We start from the raw sequence: 18928 nt of genomic DNA, 5'->3' as shown, positions 1-18928 counted from the left end.
ATAAGACACCCAAAGACTCACATCCTTTCTAGTAAATACTATTTTGATAGTATGAATTTTAAAAAAAAATAGTCATGTGACTAGTTGCTTTTATAATTCTTCAATTAGAAATATGGAAGGCCAAAACCTAATGTGGGTTCAGCTCACTGAGTATTTTTATGTCCAACCGTAAAGAAGAGACATGGGTTCTTTTTTTGTTGTTTTTTTTTTTTTTCCATTTGGATATTTAAAAAGAATAGGTGAACATTTTGGACTATGCTTTCATAGCTGTATTAAAAAGTTGCCTCTTGGATTTAGATTTAGTGTAACCTGAAGAAATAAGAAATAATAACCTTTAGGCTTGAATAATCCAGTTGGCAATGCTGCTTAAGTAAAGATTTTGTGTAGTTACTAGTTAGAAGCAGATGCTATCGTATTGTTTGCATTATGTTGAATAAGATATGTGATGCCCTTTTACTCTGATGCAGCACATGTTATGAAAGGCTTCTTTGTGATACCAAATCATGAACATTTTGAGAAAAATTGAGAAAAGAAATGTTCCTTTCCAATGAAAAAAATATTTTTTTTTATTTTCCTTCCTCAGTGTCGACATGTGCAAGTAAACAATTTCTTTACAATGCTGATAAAGCGTACTTACTCATTAGCCGACTCTTTGTGTCAAGGGTAATTTTAAATTAGAAGTCATAGAGGTCAGCTTGGATGTAGTCCTTGAAGTTTTTCTATGTCTGGGATACTTTTGAACTGCAGTTTGAACTACACAGTGCCACATGACTTCAAATCGTATTTGCCTGAGTGCTGTTACTGTGGAAAAGAGAGGAATGTGAGGCGCGACCCAGTCGATAGAAAGTTACTGAATGAAAATCACACATTGCCTCATTAAGAATATGTTTTTTCCTCTCAGTCCATTGGTTTTAAATAAGAAACATGGAGGTGCCACAGTTAGTGGGCGTGCCTGATTATTTTGGTGGCACTAATCTTCAGTCATTGATTAGGTGTACATCATGCCTCTTCTTGTTTATGGTAGAGACAGTTTTAGACCTAAGGCTTTGTTTTCGGTTTGCACCCTCATGAACTTGGCTCATTAATACAAATTAGATGGTTTGAATTTTAGTCTTTGGTATTCTGCAATATATTTTAGTAATAAACAATAAAATATTTTAAAGATGGTAAATAGTGAGTCATTGTCTTTATCTGTTTTTGTTCTTTGGCTTCTTCTTTCTTTGTGGGAGACAATATTATCACGCTGAAATATACAAGCCATATCACTTGTGGTGTAGGAAGATAAGCTCCAGACCTGTCATATTTAGCGGTCATGTCGTGCAATATTTTAAAAAGGCAAATGATGCATATCTGGAAAATTGAGTTTTTCAAAAAATGTCTTTTGAAGCTGACTCGGTTTCTTATTTAAAGGTTTCTTTATCGGGGCAACTTGTTTTGATTGATTGTGAACCTAGGATGTTGAGGGGCTCTCCTGCCGTTTAGTGCTTTCTTGCATTTTTGTGTGTGGCGCTAAAAGGGTTGCTGTGAGAATTAGCCTTGGCGAGTAAATCCTGTATCCTGGACTGAGTTATATCCATGTTGTGTGGGATCCTCAAAGGCTTTCACTGCCAGTTTATGAATTTAGTGCACCTTGCAGATTAGAGTGGGAGTGATGTCAGCCAGTACTGGTAACAAGTCAGGGGTGATTCACCTCAATGAATCATGCAGTAAGTTGTCAAGTATCTTTGTTTAATTATTTCAAATCCAGGAAGTGCAAGCATATGCCCCAGCACATTTAATCAGGAACAGGGAATTAAGGCCTTGTGTTAAGTTGTTTGAAACCCAACAACCCTAATTTCACCTCTGGGTACGTCATAGGGATTCTATATTATATTATTCTCTCATCACAATGCTATTGTTTGATGTATTTGTTTAATTGCCAAAGGAGCATTCGGCTTTTGATGTTGATGCAAAGACACATTTTTGTAAACATTGCTGCTTTGTTCTTAAAATCAATTTTGCGTCAGTTTTATCATTTTATCTGGCTGGCTAAGTTTCACACCATTACATTGTATTGTTTGTCCTGCATTGGATTGTATTTCCTGCATTGGATTGTATTTCCAATATTCCTGTAAAAATCCTTGAATAAGCCGCTCTGTGACATAGGTCAGACGCTATTGGCTGATGGGGGTGCCCTTCAAACCACTCAGCCAATCAGAATGTGCTGGAAGGAGGGCTGCTACTCTGGTGCTGATTAACAGAGATTTACGTGAATTTTTATTAGTTTCCGTCGGAACCACATCTGCATATCAGTCTATTTACAGCTTTTATGGTTTTTACTGTAACCAGGCTGCCTTTACCATGTGCTCTAGCCTTAGAGTCCGGAGGGGCGATCACTTCTCCTGAACAAACCTTATGTGATTTGGCAACTTTATGCCATTTGTTATTTTCAACTTTCTTGAATAAAGATAGAGGAAGATAGTTACCTGTCTTACTATAACAAATTGGATGAGATATCTTACATATGAAACCTTATTATATCTTTAATTTACCCTCTTCCTGCCATGAATGCAGGCGAGCCTGCTCCCTCCCTCCGGTCCAGAAACTTCAATTTATTACCGGTATTTACTTTTTATTTAAGCAAACACCTTATTGTAGGAATAGAGAATGAAAGCAAATATATAACAGATGTATGACTTTCTTTAGTCACTCGCTCCCACACATATTTTCTGCACACAGACACCGTCCTACATACGAAGCACGTCTCATCCATCCTGTGGGCTGTGCTTGCTGTGAGTCTATCACTTTACCCACAACTTCCGAAGCTCAATTTTGAATGTTCGGTTAATGTAGATGTACACTGGCCATGGCGGTACCGATGGTATGATGGTCGGTAAACAATTCTGCTCCATACAGCTACTTTCACTGGACTAATGAGTGCCGACTTGCTGGAAAATCCACTCATGGAATGTGCTGCCGCATTGGCTGCATCCTTAACTTTAAACGACAAAAAAAGTGGCCTACATGCTAGACAATACAGTAAAGACAGTGTTTGCTGTTGACTGAATTTTTTATAGCGGGCCGGGCAGTGCCATTAAAGATTATAGATATTGATAAATAGATCAATGCAGATGCTGGAGATGGACCCATTGTGCTTAATGGGATAGAGAAGTGCAAGCAGCTGAGTCTCATGATGATCTGAACAAACAGGCAGTGCCACAGTTTCAATATAATAATGTGATATTGAGTCAAGGAGGCATTCTCCAAGGCCTTTTTGAAGATCTTTGAAACAACACAGTTCTCAGTAACAATAGCAGCTTTGTGTCGTCAGCACAATCCCAAAAGCTATCTCAAATGGAATGAATGTTTATATATATATATATATATATTAAGACAGAGCATTCAATTCAGTTATTCATCACTGAATTGCAACAACAGTTTGTAAAGACAATACATTACACCACAATTAAATGTAGAAATGATTTATTTTTTGGTTGTGAATGTGTAATTTGGATTGTTTTTCCAGCTCATGTTGCGTTATTGTCATATTTCGGAGTTTATGAAATACTCTAGCAAAAGCTGGTGGCTGACAGTTCTGCTTCAAGGAATAGTATATAACCTGCTCAGTCAAGCATCAAGCAGAAATGGCTCTCTAGCTCAACAGGCTGTAACAGTTTGTCCATTATGTCAGAGCAGATGGAATGGAAGATATTTTTGTGTGATACTATTTCATCGTTGCCTCTATATCTGGCACCCACTCTTGTGTAATTTCTCTTGCGTAAAAGATGATATTGATTCCTGACGAGTTGGAAATATTTGCTAGTTTTTCATGGAATCAAAATTAAAACATGGCTTTTGTCACTTCCTAGACAAAGTTCAAGGTCGGGATGCACTGAATGTTTGGTGGCCGAATATATTCGGCCGAATATTGCAAAAAAAACCACATTCGGCTTTCGGTTTAGTGAGTTAAAAGCAAGACCGAATAGTAGCGTGTGACGCAATGACGCAATCAAACAACGTGCAGTGATTTTGAGTTGGAAAAGTGTGTGCGCGTTGCTGCAGGAGCAGAGCAGCAGCAGCTCCTCCTTTCCACACACAAACACAGCCAAACTCTCTCCTTTCCGCTTACCGCTCTCCATCGTCCACATGAAAGTTGGAAGCCGTCCAGTTCCACAATCGAGTTTGTTGTTTGTGCTGTGAGCCACGAATCCGAAAACATCTCCATCGTTTCCTCCTTACACTACACCGGGTCTCGCTGCATAGACTGGTTTAGCATTAGCACAGAGTGCTAACAACTGATGTGTGTAAACAATGGGTCCGTGGCTCCAAGCACTGACTCCCAACACGATCGGCAGCAGAAATAGTAGTGCAGTTTGGGCGTCCAGTATTGCAGTTTGAATTTACATATATGGCAATAAAGTATAATATATATTCTATATTGAACCACAGTGTTTGTTTTAGCTGTTGGATAGTTGGAGAGGGAGGAGCTCATATTCTAGGAGGCGTGTTTGGTGACGTCACCTGCCAACTTGGGCAAAATCCAACTTGCCCATTTAAAGCTGACTTTACAAAAGTGGAATAACAATGGAGGGAGGAAACAGAACTGTTTCAACTTTGACCCTCTGAATGAGGCTAAAGGGATGTATATCACAGTAGCAAAACCATTGTAAAGTGATTCTTTCATCATAACTCCCCTTTAATGCACTTTAGTTTTTTTTGAATGCATGTTTTGTTTTATTTGAAGGGCTAATATAAATGAAAAACTTTGCTGTGCTTTTTTTGAAAAGCAAAGGCTACCAGAACATTTCCAAAATGTCAGAATATTCAAACATTTACTTTCTTTAAAAAACCTTTATATATTATTATTTAAATTTATTCTAGGCTATTTATGCACTATTAAATAAATTGTGAAAAACCGCATTCTTTATTCAGTATTCGGCCAAGCATTTATATTTTATTCGGCTTCAGCTTCGGGCACATATTTTCATTTTGGTGCATCCCTAGTTCAAAGTACTAGCAACCTTTCCATAACATTGATTATCAGCCTAGGCATCAGAATAATATAAAAATAAGAAATAAAATAAACTATTGGTTGGAAAGTAAAACAATCTGTAATTGTTCAGTACATGATTGCTACATGGGGCGCATGCAGGATGCATAATATGATTTAGAAAAACATGCCACCATCAAAGCCACATCTAATGGTATTTGTTTATTCTTTTCATTAACCATGTCTCATTCAGTATGCATTAACTCTGTCATTTTTCAAAGGATGTTTGCTTTGAATGGCCAACATGTGGACAACAATTAGGATCAGACAATAGGCAAAATGTGTGCCGAGGAGACCTGAATTAAGCAAACCCATGTCATCTTATTTTGTTAAAACTACCGATTAAAAAAACAAAACAAAAGCAAACTTGAGTTAATAGACATGTATTTACATTCAAAACAACAACCGACTCTTTCTTTGTTTAGGTGTACTTTTTAACCAATGTCAAAGGTTTTCCGGAAATGTGGTTGTATCAGACAATCCCACAAGAAGGTGGAGGAATTTGAAACATTCTGCCAGGGCTGTGGAAAGAGAAGGATGGGAGGAGGGGCGCTGAGAAAGTTTATGCAAGCATGTGAGCTGGAGGTCTGAGAGGGCTGAGGAATGTTGGGAAGTTAGAGCGATATAATAAAGTTCAAAGCAGAAAGAACCCTTAGGAAAAGGTTGCTGTATCGAATTTGGTCTTTATAATCTAAGATGACAATCAATCAGTGTCAGTAATGTTTTAAAATGAGCAAATTAAGTTGAGTTTTAATTATGGAATACAAGGAATTGGATTTAAACTTTTTTTAAAAGTCAGTGTAAGTTTTTATAGAATCAACTGTTTATAAACTACCTGTTGACTAACTAGTTAACATCACTTGTATTTGTAGTAGTAGTCCGACTCTGAGTCTCCCTAATGGCCGTGGGCTTAAAACAATTAGCCAAAAGGAAAAGCAATAGGTAAGGGGAAAAAGCAGAATGCAGTCCAAAGCAGTTGCGTGATTGAGTTTTTTTTTGTGGCCAAAGGGCAGGTTTAGTCTGATCCAGTTGGCATATGAGGTTTATGGCGTGGGTGTGGCAACAGATTTTTTTTCCTATTCACATATGCATTGTTAGGAAGTATTTACCAAGAGGTGGTGCTCAATAGCTTATCAAATGAGTTTTGAATATTTAGGTTCTGCTTTAAAGAAAGGCAAAGAAAAAAGAAAAAAGTTTCAGCAATACAATGACTTTTATCTCAGCTGTCAAGCGACAGATGTTGCCAGCAATTTATTTTCCTTGTCGACTACAATGATGTTTCCTTATCGACTAGTCGACTACTTTATCACTCACAGTTTTCTAAAACAGATCAATGCTGCTGTTAATTATTACATCACTGTTAAAACAAATAAAAACCAACGTCTTTTTGGCAGTTGACTAGAAGTTGACGACTATAAAGTTAACCATTTACACGCACGCCAACATCCTTAAAGCATGAGTGTGTTCAAACTTTAAATTAGGGCTGGGAAGTAGTACCGGTTCATACTGAATACTGGTATATATTTTCGTTCTGATATGAATTTTTAATATACCGCCTTACCGGTGTATTTGATTACACTACTTTCAGAACTTTACGCTCCGCCGCGTTTCAGACAGGACCCTTTTCAATGTTGCACTTCTAAATAGGAAGGTAAACAGTAGCGCTCTGGTGTTAGTTGTGGTGTAAATCATACGTGTAAATGGATAAGAAAGTCAATTGAAAGTTCTGAAGCTGCATGTGAGCATGTGCCTGCATGCGCATGCCATTGCTACAGGAGAACAACACTCACGGACACTGAGGCACGGTTAGCTTAGCATGTTGGCAATTCAGCAGTAATACACAAAAAAAGAGAGCAAAGGATTGCAATTTGTAATTCCTATTCCTCTCTCAACCAGTAGAAAATGCTGTGAACACCTGATTATGCATGAAAAAAAAAGATACCGTCATATACTGTGAAACCATTAGAATTTAGAAAAATACTGTGATATACCTTCTTGGTCATACCGCCCAGCCCTACTTTCTGTTCTTTCTCTCTTTTACTCTCTTCTTTTGGAATCTTTGCTTGTCTTCAACTGATTTTTTCCTTGTCTGTTAGGCCACAACACAAGTTATGGTTCAATTTTTTCAGCAAGTCTATTGTTTATGATTATAACAAACTACTAAAGGTGTTCTGGTTTCTCTAAGTTCAATTCTGAAACTTTACTAACCCTTTTAAATCTCTAAATGTCTATATTTTGATCCAGATTCAACTAAGGATATCAGGCTATTGATAATTATAGTGTAGTTCTCCACTTTTCCAACCTGGCTATTGGTCACTCATGAACCTTATCTGCTCTCGTTCTTTTTTTATTTTTTGCCATTCTGCCAGCATTTGTCCAAGATAACCTACTTAATTAGTGCATGTCAGAATAATTAGTAATTATCCATAATTTGTCTCTTCTCATTTTTCATCACTGTTTTGTGAACTATGATTATGACTGTTTTGTAACAAACTCCTCATAATGCTCTTTTCAACTTCAGTGACAAAATGAAAATGAGAAATATCATGTATCATCTTTTTAATTTGGCCAAAAAAACATCTTTTGGTTTCCATAGATTTCCTGGTCTATCTTCAGTCATTGAAGATAAAATGCCACCACCTTGTGTAATAGAAATGTTAAATTGTTAAAGCTCTAATCAGGGATAAATTAATTATAGTGAAAACTGCTAACAGATCAATTTCAGTTCCTTGTGACATACCTGTACATATTTAGTGGTGCTATGGCTGTTCTGTGATCATTGTGCATCAGTAAGTAGTAAACCAAGTTGTAATTGCACCTGTTGTATGTTTCGGCAGTTGTCACGCTGTTAATGTTTATTTCTCTTCTCGGACATTGCTATGTGTCTTTTTGCTTGGTGAGATAATGAGACTCTGAGTACTTAATGGATAATATGATATGATAGTATGATAATGATACACATTTACCAGCTCTCTTCCGGCGTTTGAAAACCTTGGATTTCTGTATTATTGTTCTTCTTGTTCTTCTAGTGCATAGCTAATCGGGAATCTGTTATTAGGGCATTCACAGGCCCCGCACAAATTGATTTTTTTTCAGTATTGCTTGTTTGATTATCAAATGTGAGGAATTAATCTAAAAGAATGCATCACCACGGTATCTACTCCCTAGAAATATTTGAATTAGTAAAATTTCAGTTGGCTGCAGGATGTATGCATTTTTGTGTTATACATTCACGAAGCAATTTAAAAAGCAAACAAATAATTAAATAAAATACACTATCTAATAATCAGACATTGTAGTAAATACTAGTAATATGGAAAACAATCTAACCCTAAGCCTGAGTTTCCTGCATCTTCAGGTATTTCATTCAAATGAACAGTAGCAGTAAATAAAGTATTATTATTTGGAGTAATTATTTGGTGCAGTCTCACACACCAACTTTTGCTCAAGGGCGTCACATTGATTTTGTCCTTCAGTGGCAAGATAAGGGGCGGATTAAAAACAAAAAAGAAAAACGTAAAAGAAACATCTGTCCGATGAACTTTTGTCTTGCTAAGTTTAAAAGTAGCAAAACATTGCAAGTTAAATGTATTTGTGTTACTAGGATTTGTTCATATTTAGGAATCAAAATGCCCATCATACATAAGTTGGTTGCAGAACTTGTTGATGTTAAAATGTTAAATGTATAGATTTCTCATGGCTTTTAAATATTATCCCTATTTTGTCTCACCTTTAGTACCTTTACCCATTGACAATACAGAGCAATATTAAAAAAATTACATTACTCTAGTAATTGATTAGTAATATTAATATTTAATTAAAATTTAATATATTTTTTTTGTTTTGTTTCCTTCAACAAAGTGTTGAAGGAGATCACAGCCCTGTTTTATTTAATGAGGTAACCCCATCTGCTAATTTCCCTTGAATTATTTTAATCCAGCAACACCAAGTCTATATGCTTTATCATAGTACTGCAGCTATACAGTTTGTAAAAATTTCAAGTCAAATGATCTACTGTCCTTGGATATATCCTTTGTTAGTGCCCTCACCTCTCTTTTTATTCAGCTGTTGTAAACTTATATTACTCCTCTATGGGTCTGAAAGCTGTTTTGTTTGCTCAGCTGAAGGTTACAGCCCTCACATGGCAATGAAATGTAAACACCAGAGCCCTGACTGGTTGTGGCTAATATACTACCTTGACAAGTTTTAGGCAAAAGGCCATTTAACCATTCCTCCATGGCCGGATTCTATAGGGACAGGTGCTGTGTTGATTGCTGTTTTTATTCATTTCCATATATCATTCAAAGAAATCACTAACAATGCAGTTGCGCAAGAAATTCAATCAAACATCCCAGCTCACGTGTTTTTTCTCTTCTCTCAGGTGTTATTCGGACACAAGAGCTGCTGGATCACGAGACAACTCCTCACTACTGGCTTACTGTCTATGCCATGGATCGAGGCGTGGTGCCACTCTCTGCCTTTGTGGAGGTCTACATCCAAGTGCTGGATGTCAATGACAATGCACCACAGACTTCTGAACCTGTCTACTACCCTTCCATCATGGAGAACTCAGCCAAAGACGTATCCATCATTCAAATCAACGCTGTCGATCCAGATGCCAAGGCCAGTGACAAACTCACCTACAGGATCACCAGTGGAAATCCCCAGGGTTTTTTCACCGTTAATGCCAAGACAGGTAAGACTGTTGATGCTGGGATGATGATTTATGTTGCTGTGACTTGTATCCTTGCATCGGGAAGTTTCTGTTCCTGACCGAGAGCTTAAGTTGTATAAGAAGAGAAATTATAACCTTAAAAGAAGCAATTGTAACGTGATGAAATGCAGCCTTTTTTGATATACAATATAACATATATCTACATCTCATTGTTCATAGAAAATGTTCTTACAGAGTCAAGTGGATATTATTAGACTCGCATACAGTCAATCAGCTTCAAACTTAAGGTTTTGTCTGTTGGAAAACCTGAGTGTGCTTACACATATACTGTAGGTAGCTCACATATGTAGGCCAGCATATAAAGGCTGTTCATAAGTATCTGATGAAGAAGACATGCTGCAGTGTGCAGCTGTTAAGGTTTCTATGTCGTTCCTCCTCACCCAGAACAGGAGTGGGTTAAGCCCTGTGGGGTTTTTTCCCACTCTAACACTCTAAAAGTGTGTTCTCATATGGCACACTGAAAATGGTGTGATGATTAATATTTCATTGGTCTCTTTTAAAGTTGCTTGAACAAGCTATATTTGGTTGAATAGCAGAGTGAAAAAGAAAATCTGCAAAATTATTGTGCAGCCTTGGTTTTTTTTTTTAATTAAATAAATGTATTGGAAAATTCATTAAATTTGTTACATTTTGAACTTAATCAAGAATTGAATTAGCTGCAATTACATCTATTTTCACCAGTATGTCACTAAAAAAGCCAGTAATTGAATGTATTTTTCTTTAGTAGTGTATACAGGAGATCTTTCTGTATTGCTGTGAGTGCAAGAGATGATCAGCTTGAAATGAGGAATGGGTCATGCAGCAGTTGTGCCCCAGTTTGTCCTCACTGACGTGTGTGGTCTTGTTTCCCAAGGTAGTCGCACACATCAACAAACTCTGTGAGTTATTTCGGTTTGGAAGTAGCAATGTGAATTTACTGACCAAATAAGGATTTGTTATGTAGCCTGGCTAACAAACAAGCCCCACTGTAACTCTGGGCACTCCCCCCCAGACAGAAAGAAGAAAGACAAAATAAACGATTGGAGAGGAGGAGAAAGGTACCTTTCGTCGTTGGCATGCAGGCAGTGTTTTGTCTGCAAGATCAGCGCGCACCCTCTGGTAGGGAGTTTGGGATGCAGAAAAGGAAAGTAGTTGGAAATTAAGCTTTTATCTTCCAACAAAGAGGTGATAAATTACAGCACTTAAACCAAGACGCTAGATCTAGAGCGGTAGAGAGATTATAACATTTGTCTTTACATGCTCAGTTTTTGTCCTTCTGTTGTATTAACCCTGTGATGAATATGGTTCCATAACAAGCAAAAAAAGGTTCACACAAAGGCAAGGCAAGGCAAGGCAAATTTATTTGTATAGTGCATTTATACACAAGGCAACTCAATGTGCTTTACATGATAAAACATTCAACAGCTTAAAATCAATAAGAACATTTAAAATCATCAGTAAAATCAATTAAAATCAACAAACACATTACATCAACAATATGACCAAAAATCTCTCTCTCAATCATATGCAGTAGAGAAAAAAAGTGCCTTTAACTTTGATTTAAAAATGGTCACATTAGATGCCGACTTCAGCTCTGCTGGCGGTTTGTTCCACTTCTTTGCAGCATAACAACTAAACGCAGCATCACCATGTTTACTGTTAGCTCTGGGCTCCACTATCTGACCTGTGTCCGTAGATCTGAGAGACCTGCTGGGTTCATACCTGACTAACATCTCACTGATGTTTTCTGGACCAAACCCATTCACAGATTTATACACCAGCAGCAGAACTTTAAAGTCTATTCTGAGGCTGACTGGGAGCCAGTGTAAAGACTTTAAAACTGGAGTAATGTGTAAAGGAGCTGATCAAGTTATTTAGTGGCATTAGTTTACAGTGTTTTCACACTCTTTAATCATTTTCTGCCACTGATTAATACTTGTGAAATAAGTATTTGACCTATGCCCACGTTACAGTTTCCTGGTGATTGTTTATAGCCACTAGTGGTAAACTCTTACCTTACTTATAAGTCGCTACTTTTTTTTCAGGCTTTGAACCCTGCGGCTTAAACAATGACGCGGCTAAATTGTGGATTTTTCCTGGTTTTATAAGCTTCATGCCGCCACAGAATTGAGCTCCGTCACATTAGACCAGGTGAAACAATAAAATTGTTAACATTAAATCATTCTTGCTTGCGCTGAATCATTCTGATCACTCATATTTTGTCATGATGCACACTCCCTCATCATAGCAACAAAGCGGAGAAATGTTATCAGAGATAGGGAGAGAGAGAGCACGAGTGCCCGCTGCATCAGCAGCAGCAGTGTGGATGCAGTAAAAGTCAGCCAGTTTGTAATAGAAGGATAAACAGCATAAAGTTGTTAAATTACTGCGTTAGCTTTGTTCAGGAGTGATCAATGCTCTGGAAGGAGGACGGACAGATGGAGCGTAGATCAGAACAGCCTGGATCCAGGCTGTATCCAGGCAGTTATGATCTCCGCTCCGTCTACAGCAAAAGTCAGCCAGTTTGTAATAGTAGCATGAAGTTGCCAAATCACCAAGTTAGATTTGTTCAGAAGCGATCGCGTCCATATTCTGACTCACATTCACTGTTCGCTGTGATCGCTCCGCGGTAGTTCACGGTAAGAAGAGTGGACAAAGCGGTGTATCAATCTGGTTCCAGTAAAACGTGACCATAAAAAGCTGTAAATGGACTGATATGTAGACTTGGGGCAGTGAGGATGTGATTTCATGCAGTACAGGAAACTTATCAGTTGAAACATGGACATTTCAGTGAAAGTACAGCAGCCCGCCAACTGCCCATTCTGATAGGTCGAGTTGTCTGAAGAGCACCCTCGTCAGCCAATAGAGTGCGGCCTCTGTTAGGCTGCGGCATTTGTGTGGAATTTTCTTAAAAAATTACAAAATTATTGTAATGGGGCCAATAAAACAGTGCGCTTTATAGTCCAGAAATAAACAGTAATAGTAAAGATTTCCTGCTCGGAGATTTACACTGATCAACAGGTCATGTGTTGTATAGGATGACTTTCCTCCACATTGGCTCATTGAAATGAGATAAAAACAGCTCTACTGAAGCATACCCATCCATGCATATCAAAGGCCTGTTAAAACTTTTATCGCTAGGACACCAGAGCTCTTTGCATCAGACTCAGAGAGCTGACGGGGCTTAGAAATACATTGAATCACAGCTCTGCCACTGTAAAAAAAAATGTTCTTTGTTGTTCTTTTTGATGGTTGCAGCATTGAGAATAAAACAGTGTCACTGATTTTTTTTTAAGGAGTAACGAACGGGTGCTGAAGTAAGAAATATTGAAGAATTATTCTTTTTGATAAATTTTAATATCTAAGGTACTTTACATAGAATTATTAATCAACGCTGCTTTGCATTATCATCTCAATGTGAGAATCTTAGTGCATATCACAGGTTGTAAACATGTTCAAATTTACAGCATAGACATCTCTTTGATTACATGGTAAAAAAAAATGGCCTTGGAGACATCGACTCTGTCTTGCATGTCAAACAAGCTCAACATAAAGAAGTTGGGAAGGAGAAAAAAAAACTGAAGTCGCTTGTCCTCTTATCGTGTGCTTTGGTTTAATGTTGCTCCCAAGCTGCCTGTTCAGCTTCAAACATGTACCAAGGCTTCACTTGACGCCTTGGGTGGTGCTGGTTGGCCTTTTTTTCAGCACAAAGCCATAGTGGCTCAGCAAAGCATAGGATGAAAGGCTTAGCTCTACTTTATTTCTGCCAAGTAAACAAGCCCCGCTGTTTTGGATGTTTCTCGACTCTCGTTTGTCATTTAAGTGCAAGACCAGCTCTTCTCTCCAACAGAAGCTGCAACAATCTGAACGTCTGAGAGCTTAGAAGTGAACAGCTTGATATGGGCTAGCATTTGAAGGGATTGAGAAAGAGAAAGAAAGATGGGGCTTAGGAAACTGCGCCAGGCAGCTAGATATAAATTATATGTTCTAAATCACTGTGAGATCAGTCAGTTCCAGTATTATTGCTCGGGTCTAAACATTTTAAATATGAACCAGTGCTCAGTTATCAAGTGGCACAGATCTCATCACACCCACAGGCAAGATCCAGACTCTTCAGGCTTTCTTTGGATTCTGCAGAGAACTGAAATTCTTAGAGAGAAAAATTGAAGTATTTTTGTCAGTAGATGCAACCAAATGTTAGACAAACACATGCTTGTTGTGTAGGAGGGAAATAAGGATGAATTTTTTCACACATGCGGCAGCATTTTAAACAGTCAGTCTAGCTGGAGTGAGCATATGATTTCTCCTTATAAAACATTTGTCAAAGGCAAGAACTGACATGAGCTGTTCACTTTGTAGTAGAACCAGTAGAGTTTACTACATGCTGGATATCTCTCTCCTTTTCTCTTTGTGTTACAGTTGAATTAACTGGACTTTAAACATGGGTCTTGTGTGGAGCTGAGTAAAAAAATGATTTAATTGATCTGGAATGGATTTCATTGAAATTTTAAAAAATGGATTCACAGGTGCTGAAATTATTTGTTTTTCTTTACTCTAATTACAGTAGTCTCGTACTATAGTCTGGCGTTAGCAAAGTCGACTACTGCGCATGTGTAAAAAAAAAAAAAAAAAAAAAAAAAAGGAAATCGAATCGTGATGAATCGATTCAAGACCTTATTAATCGAACTTGAATAGATTCGGGAAATTGGCCATGATACCCAGCTCTAGTGTTGTGCATGAACAGGAGCAGGGCTTGGTGTGTGGCCATGCATGCATTTACAGTGACACACACACACACACACACACACACAGGAAGTTTTCTAGATTCAAGCCAGAGTGCAGGCGCACAGATCTTTACGATGGCTTTCTTATCTTCCTGTATGCTTATTACTCTACTTCCTGTTTGGTGCACTACCCTTCTACAGCAAGTACTTCCTATAACTTACCTAATGGTTCTTGTCCATTGAATCTTAGAGTAGATTTTCATTAGCTTGAGTTCACCTGGCACATTTTTGTTGAAGCCTGTTGAAAACTCCACCCTGTATTTAAAAGTACATACCCAAAGGTGTCACTAGACAAAAGTGTTGCTTTGTTTGACCAAAATTGGCCTCTAATAGGATTGGGCTGTTTATCCATAATTGTTTTTACTCTTTAATAAAAGCTTTTGAATCAAGTGGTTAAACCCAAGTAAAGAAAGATAAACCCAGGTGAATTTGTCTGGGCACATTGGAAGGATTTCTTCACCTTTTTTTTTAACTCCCTGAGGCCTGCATTGCTTTGATATCAACTGAATGAGTAATGCTGTAGCCTCACTTTGGCTGGCTCAAACACCTTTGACAGCTTTTATGTGCATTTGTCATTCTGTGGGTTGAATAGAAAGGTGACGGTAAACCGCGAGATGGATTCATAGTCACAAATCTTTTACACATACACACACGCACACACACACACAAAGTGGTATTGTCAGTGGGTCACCAAAGGCACAGCCACTATCAGGGGAAGCAAGATAGGAAATGAATACTTCCAACAACTTCCGGATGTTGCTGTTGATTTGGGGCTACACATTTGTCAGAGCTCTCAAAAGAGATTATTAGAAGAAAATGTGGAAGGGTGAATGAAGTCTGGTTTTTCTCTAAATCTTTGCAGTGCATTTAAGTCCACCAAGCGACCGTGAACACCCTTTATATCCAATTTCCAAACCCAATCTTACCTTGGAACTACTGGGAGTTTTTTATTTTAAATATAAAAAAAAACATTTGTATAATTTTTTTGGGAATGTTGCAACCTCAGAATTACTCTGCTTTTCAAATAGAAATTATCTTTATTTTTTACTGTTTAACCTACAACAGTCTAAGGTGTACACCCACCTTAAACCTGGTTTAAGCCGGGATAGGTATTGGCAGACCTCCTACAACTATATACAGCAATTGGGTATGGAATATGAATAAATTAAAAGTATAAAATAAAGTACTATATACCTAAAACGCATCAGTGTGAAAGTAGGATTTATTTAATGAGGAGTGAAATGCGTAGAAAATAGGAAATAAACTGAGAAAACAAAATGGATTTCCTGAATTTTTTAGTTGTTTCACTCATGTTTTCAATAAATTAAAATAAAAAAAGTCATTCTTTTGTTGATTTGGCTGTGTGCTAAGGGTCATTGTCGTGCTGAAAGATAAAGTCCCTCTTCATCCTCAGCTTTTTAACAGAAGCCCTAAGGTTTTGTGCCAACACTGCCTGGTATTTGGAACTGTTCATAATTCCATCCACCGTGACTAAGGCCCCAGTTCCAGCTAAGAAAAAACAGCCACAAAGCATGATGCTGCCACCACCATACTTCGCTGTAGGCATGGTGTTCATTTGGTGATGAGCAGTGTTGTTTTTGGAAATATGGCCAAAAAGTTCAACCTTGTTTCATCGGACCATAACACATTTTCCCACATGCGTTTGGGAGACTTCAAATGGGTTTTTGCAAAATGAAGCCGGGCTTGGATGTTTTTCTTTGTAAGATAAGGCTTCCGTCCAGCCACCCTACCCCATAGCCCAGACATATGAAGAAGAAGGAGATTGTTGTCACATGTACTACACAGCCAACACTTGCCAGAAATTCCTGCAGCTCCATCAATGTTGCTGTCGGCCTCTTGGCAGCGTCCCTGACCAGTTTTCTTCTCATCTTGTCATCAAAAAAAGTCACTGTTGTGCCTCATTTTCTCCACTTTATGATGACTGTCTTCTCTGTGTTTCCTGTTATATCTAATTCCTTGGAAATTATTTTGTACCGTTCACCTGACTGATATCTTTGAACAATGTGATCCCTCTGATGCTTTGGAAGCTCTCTTCGGACCATGGCTGGTGCTGGAAGATGTGGCTACAAAAATGTCAGAAAAAGCCTACTAGAACAGCTGAATTTTATTTGGGGTTAATCAGTGGCACTTTAAATGGTGACAGGTGTGTGCTGACTCCAATTTAACATGAGTTTGAATGTAATTGATTAAATCCGAACACAGCCCCGGCCCCAGTTATAAGAGAGTGTGCACACTTTAGCAACCTCAATCTCTCAGTTTTGTATTTTCACTTTCAGTTTGTTTTTCAATTGCCTTGTACAGGTTATAGGTCACATTAAAGGTGGAAAAAGTTGTGAAATTATTTATCTTGGTGTCATTATTTTACATCACAAAAACCTGGCATTTGAACAGGGGTGTGCTGACTTTTTAGATCCGCTGTAAGTTGTCCACTAAATGTTGCACTGTAACTGACTAGTACAGTGCCCGTCGGAAGTATGTATTCATATAGTGGGCGCTTAAGTAGAGTTGTCAATTATGGGCATAATAATAACAACATACTCTGTAGCATTATTAAGGGGTATATTTGCAGGTGCAAAGTAAAATAGCATATGCAATTTCCCTGGTTTAATTCTATGGGACATGCGCATGATGAATGTGTTGGGTTTTTTTTACTCATTTTTATATTTTTTTCGTTTGGTGTATTTTTCTGTAATGTATGTTTTTTTGGAGTCATGTGTATTTTTGTATCTTTCTGTTGTCTTTTTGTGGATTTTTGTATAATTAGTGATTTTTGTTGCCATTGTAGTGTGATTCTGGAGTCATTTTGTGTATTTTTTGGTGTAGTTTTGTGCATTTCTGTTGTCATTTTAGTGTATTTTTTGTATAAATTTTTTGTTTAGTGTATTTTGAGTCATTTTTATATTTTCGTTGACGTTTGGTGTATTTTTGTTTAGTGTATTTTTCTGTAATATATGTTTTGTGTGTTTTTGGAGCCTTTTTGTATATTTTTGTGCATTTCTGTTGTCATTTTGTGTACTTCCTGTATAAATATTGTTTAGTTTTTTGTTTTACGTCATTTGTGCATTTTTTGTATATTTATTGTTTTTTCGTTGCCATTGAAGTGTGATTCTTTAGTCATTTTGTGTATTTTTGTGCCTTGTTTTGTGTAGTTTTGTGCATGTCTGTTGTCATTTTATTGTATTTTTTGTATAAATATTTTGTTTAGTGTATTTTGAGTCATTTTCATATTTTTTTTGTTTTGTGGAGAGTCATTTTGTTTGTTTTTGGAGCCTTTTTGTATATTTTTGTACATTTCCGTTGTTGTTTTGTGTACTTCCTGTATAAATATTGTTTAGTTTTTTGTTTTACGTCATTTGTGCATTTTTTGTATAATTATTGTCATTTTGTATCTTTTTCTAGTGTAGTTTTTTGTATTTCTGTTGTCTTTTGTGTATTTTTTGTATAAATATTTAGTTTTGTGTATTTTGAGTCATTTTCATATTTTTGTTGTTGTGTGTGTTGGAGGGGGTGAATCCATTCTAAATTTATGCGCACCAGTCCATCCATGTGTACCTGCCTAACCCTATCCCTAAACGTATCTATTTTCAGTAGTTAGGTGTAGTGGCAGGTGTGTCGTGAGTGAAGCTGCAGTAATCAGGTGACCTATGTAGCACTGTCTACGTAACGTTGACAAAGTTTCAGGTGGAACAGGCACCGCGTCGGGGAGATATTCGCTCCACGCACGCACGTACGCACGTACACACACACACACACACACACACACACACACACAGACAACATTGTTCTTGTGCTATTGTAGGCACCGATGCCCAACAATGCCACTGTTCCCTGTTTAATTTCACTTGATTGGTCTAAATAAATTCAATTTCCTGCAGGGCATCAGATAACCTCAGGGTGCGTGCCATGGAACAGTGGTAAGAATCACTGATCAAAGGAACTATAAAGTACGGTAAATAAAAGTTTGTGTTTAGAAAATCATTTCCAATAAAAAAATTTTTAAAAAAAAACCTATTCTCTTCTGGAAAGACTGAATTACTTCAAACTTACTTCAAACAAAAGGAATACCTCTGTTACAGGACTTTAGTGACAATTTTGTACAAGGTCCCAACTCATCTTTGAGTAACTTCATTTTGTTCTGTAATATTTCCGTCTCTGAGCTTTCATTTATTTACTCGTGTAACATTTACTTTCACAAGCACTCAGGAGCTGGAATCCTCCGTAGCCCCGAGTCCTCCATGACAAGTCTGTCTTTTCAGATTACAAATAAGCCTTGCAGCTGTGAGGTGCTGAGATTTCCCAACCCAATGTAAACAGTACTTCCCTCTTTATTGCATTGTGCTATCTTTTTGCAGGGATACTGTGTATGTTTGACTGTGTTTG

The 18928-nt window shown here is 37.5% G+C and overlaps 1 protein-coding gene across 7 annotated transcripts in view; it reads left to right on the top strand.

The window, feature by feature from the left end:
• Nucleotides 1–18928, top strand: part of fat1a (FAT atypical cadherin 1a) — a 100108-nt gene that overhangs the window by 9964 nt on the left and 71216 nt on the right. For all 7 annotated transcript variants that reach the window (XR_003674736.1, XR_003674738.1, XM_028456440.1 and 4 more), the window contains exon 3: nucleotides 9411–9725. Coding sequence is in view for 5 of the 7 variants with exons in the window: in XM_028456440.1 (XP_028312241.1) it covers nucleotides 9411–9725 (315 nt within the window). In the remaining 2 variants the exon portion in view is untranslated. The remainder of the gene's footprint in view (nucleotides 1–9410; nucleotides 9726–18928) is intronic.

The sequence above is a fragment of the Gouania willdenowi genome, chromosome 1 (assembly GCF_900634775.1).
Source record: "Gouania willdenowi chromosome 1, fGouWil2.1, whole genome shotgun sequence".
Classification (NCBI taxonomy): domain Eukaryota; kingdom Metazoa; phylum Chordata; class Actinopteri; order Blenniiformes; family Gobiesocidae; genus Gouania; species Gouania willdenowi.
This window is presented reverse-complemented; position numbering and strand designations above follow the sequence as displayed.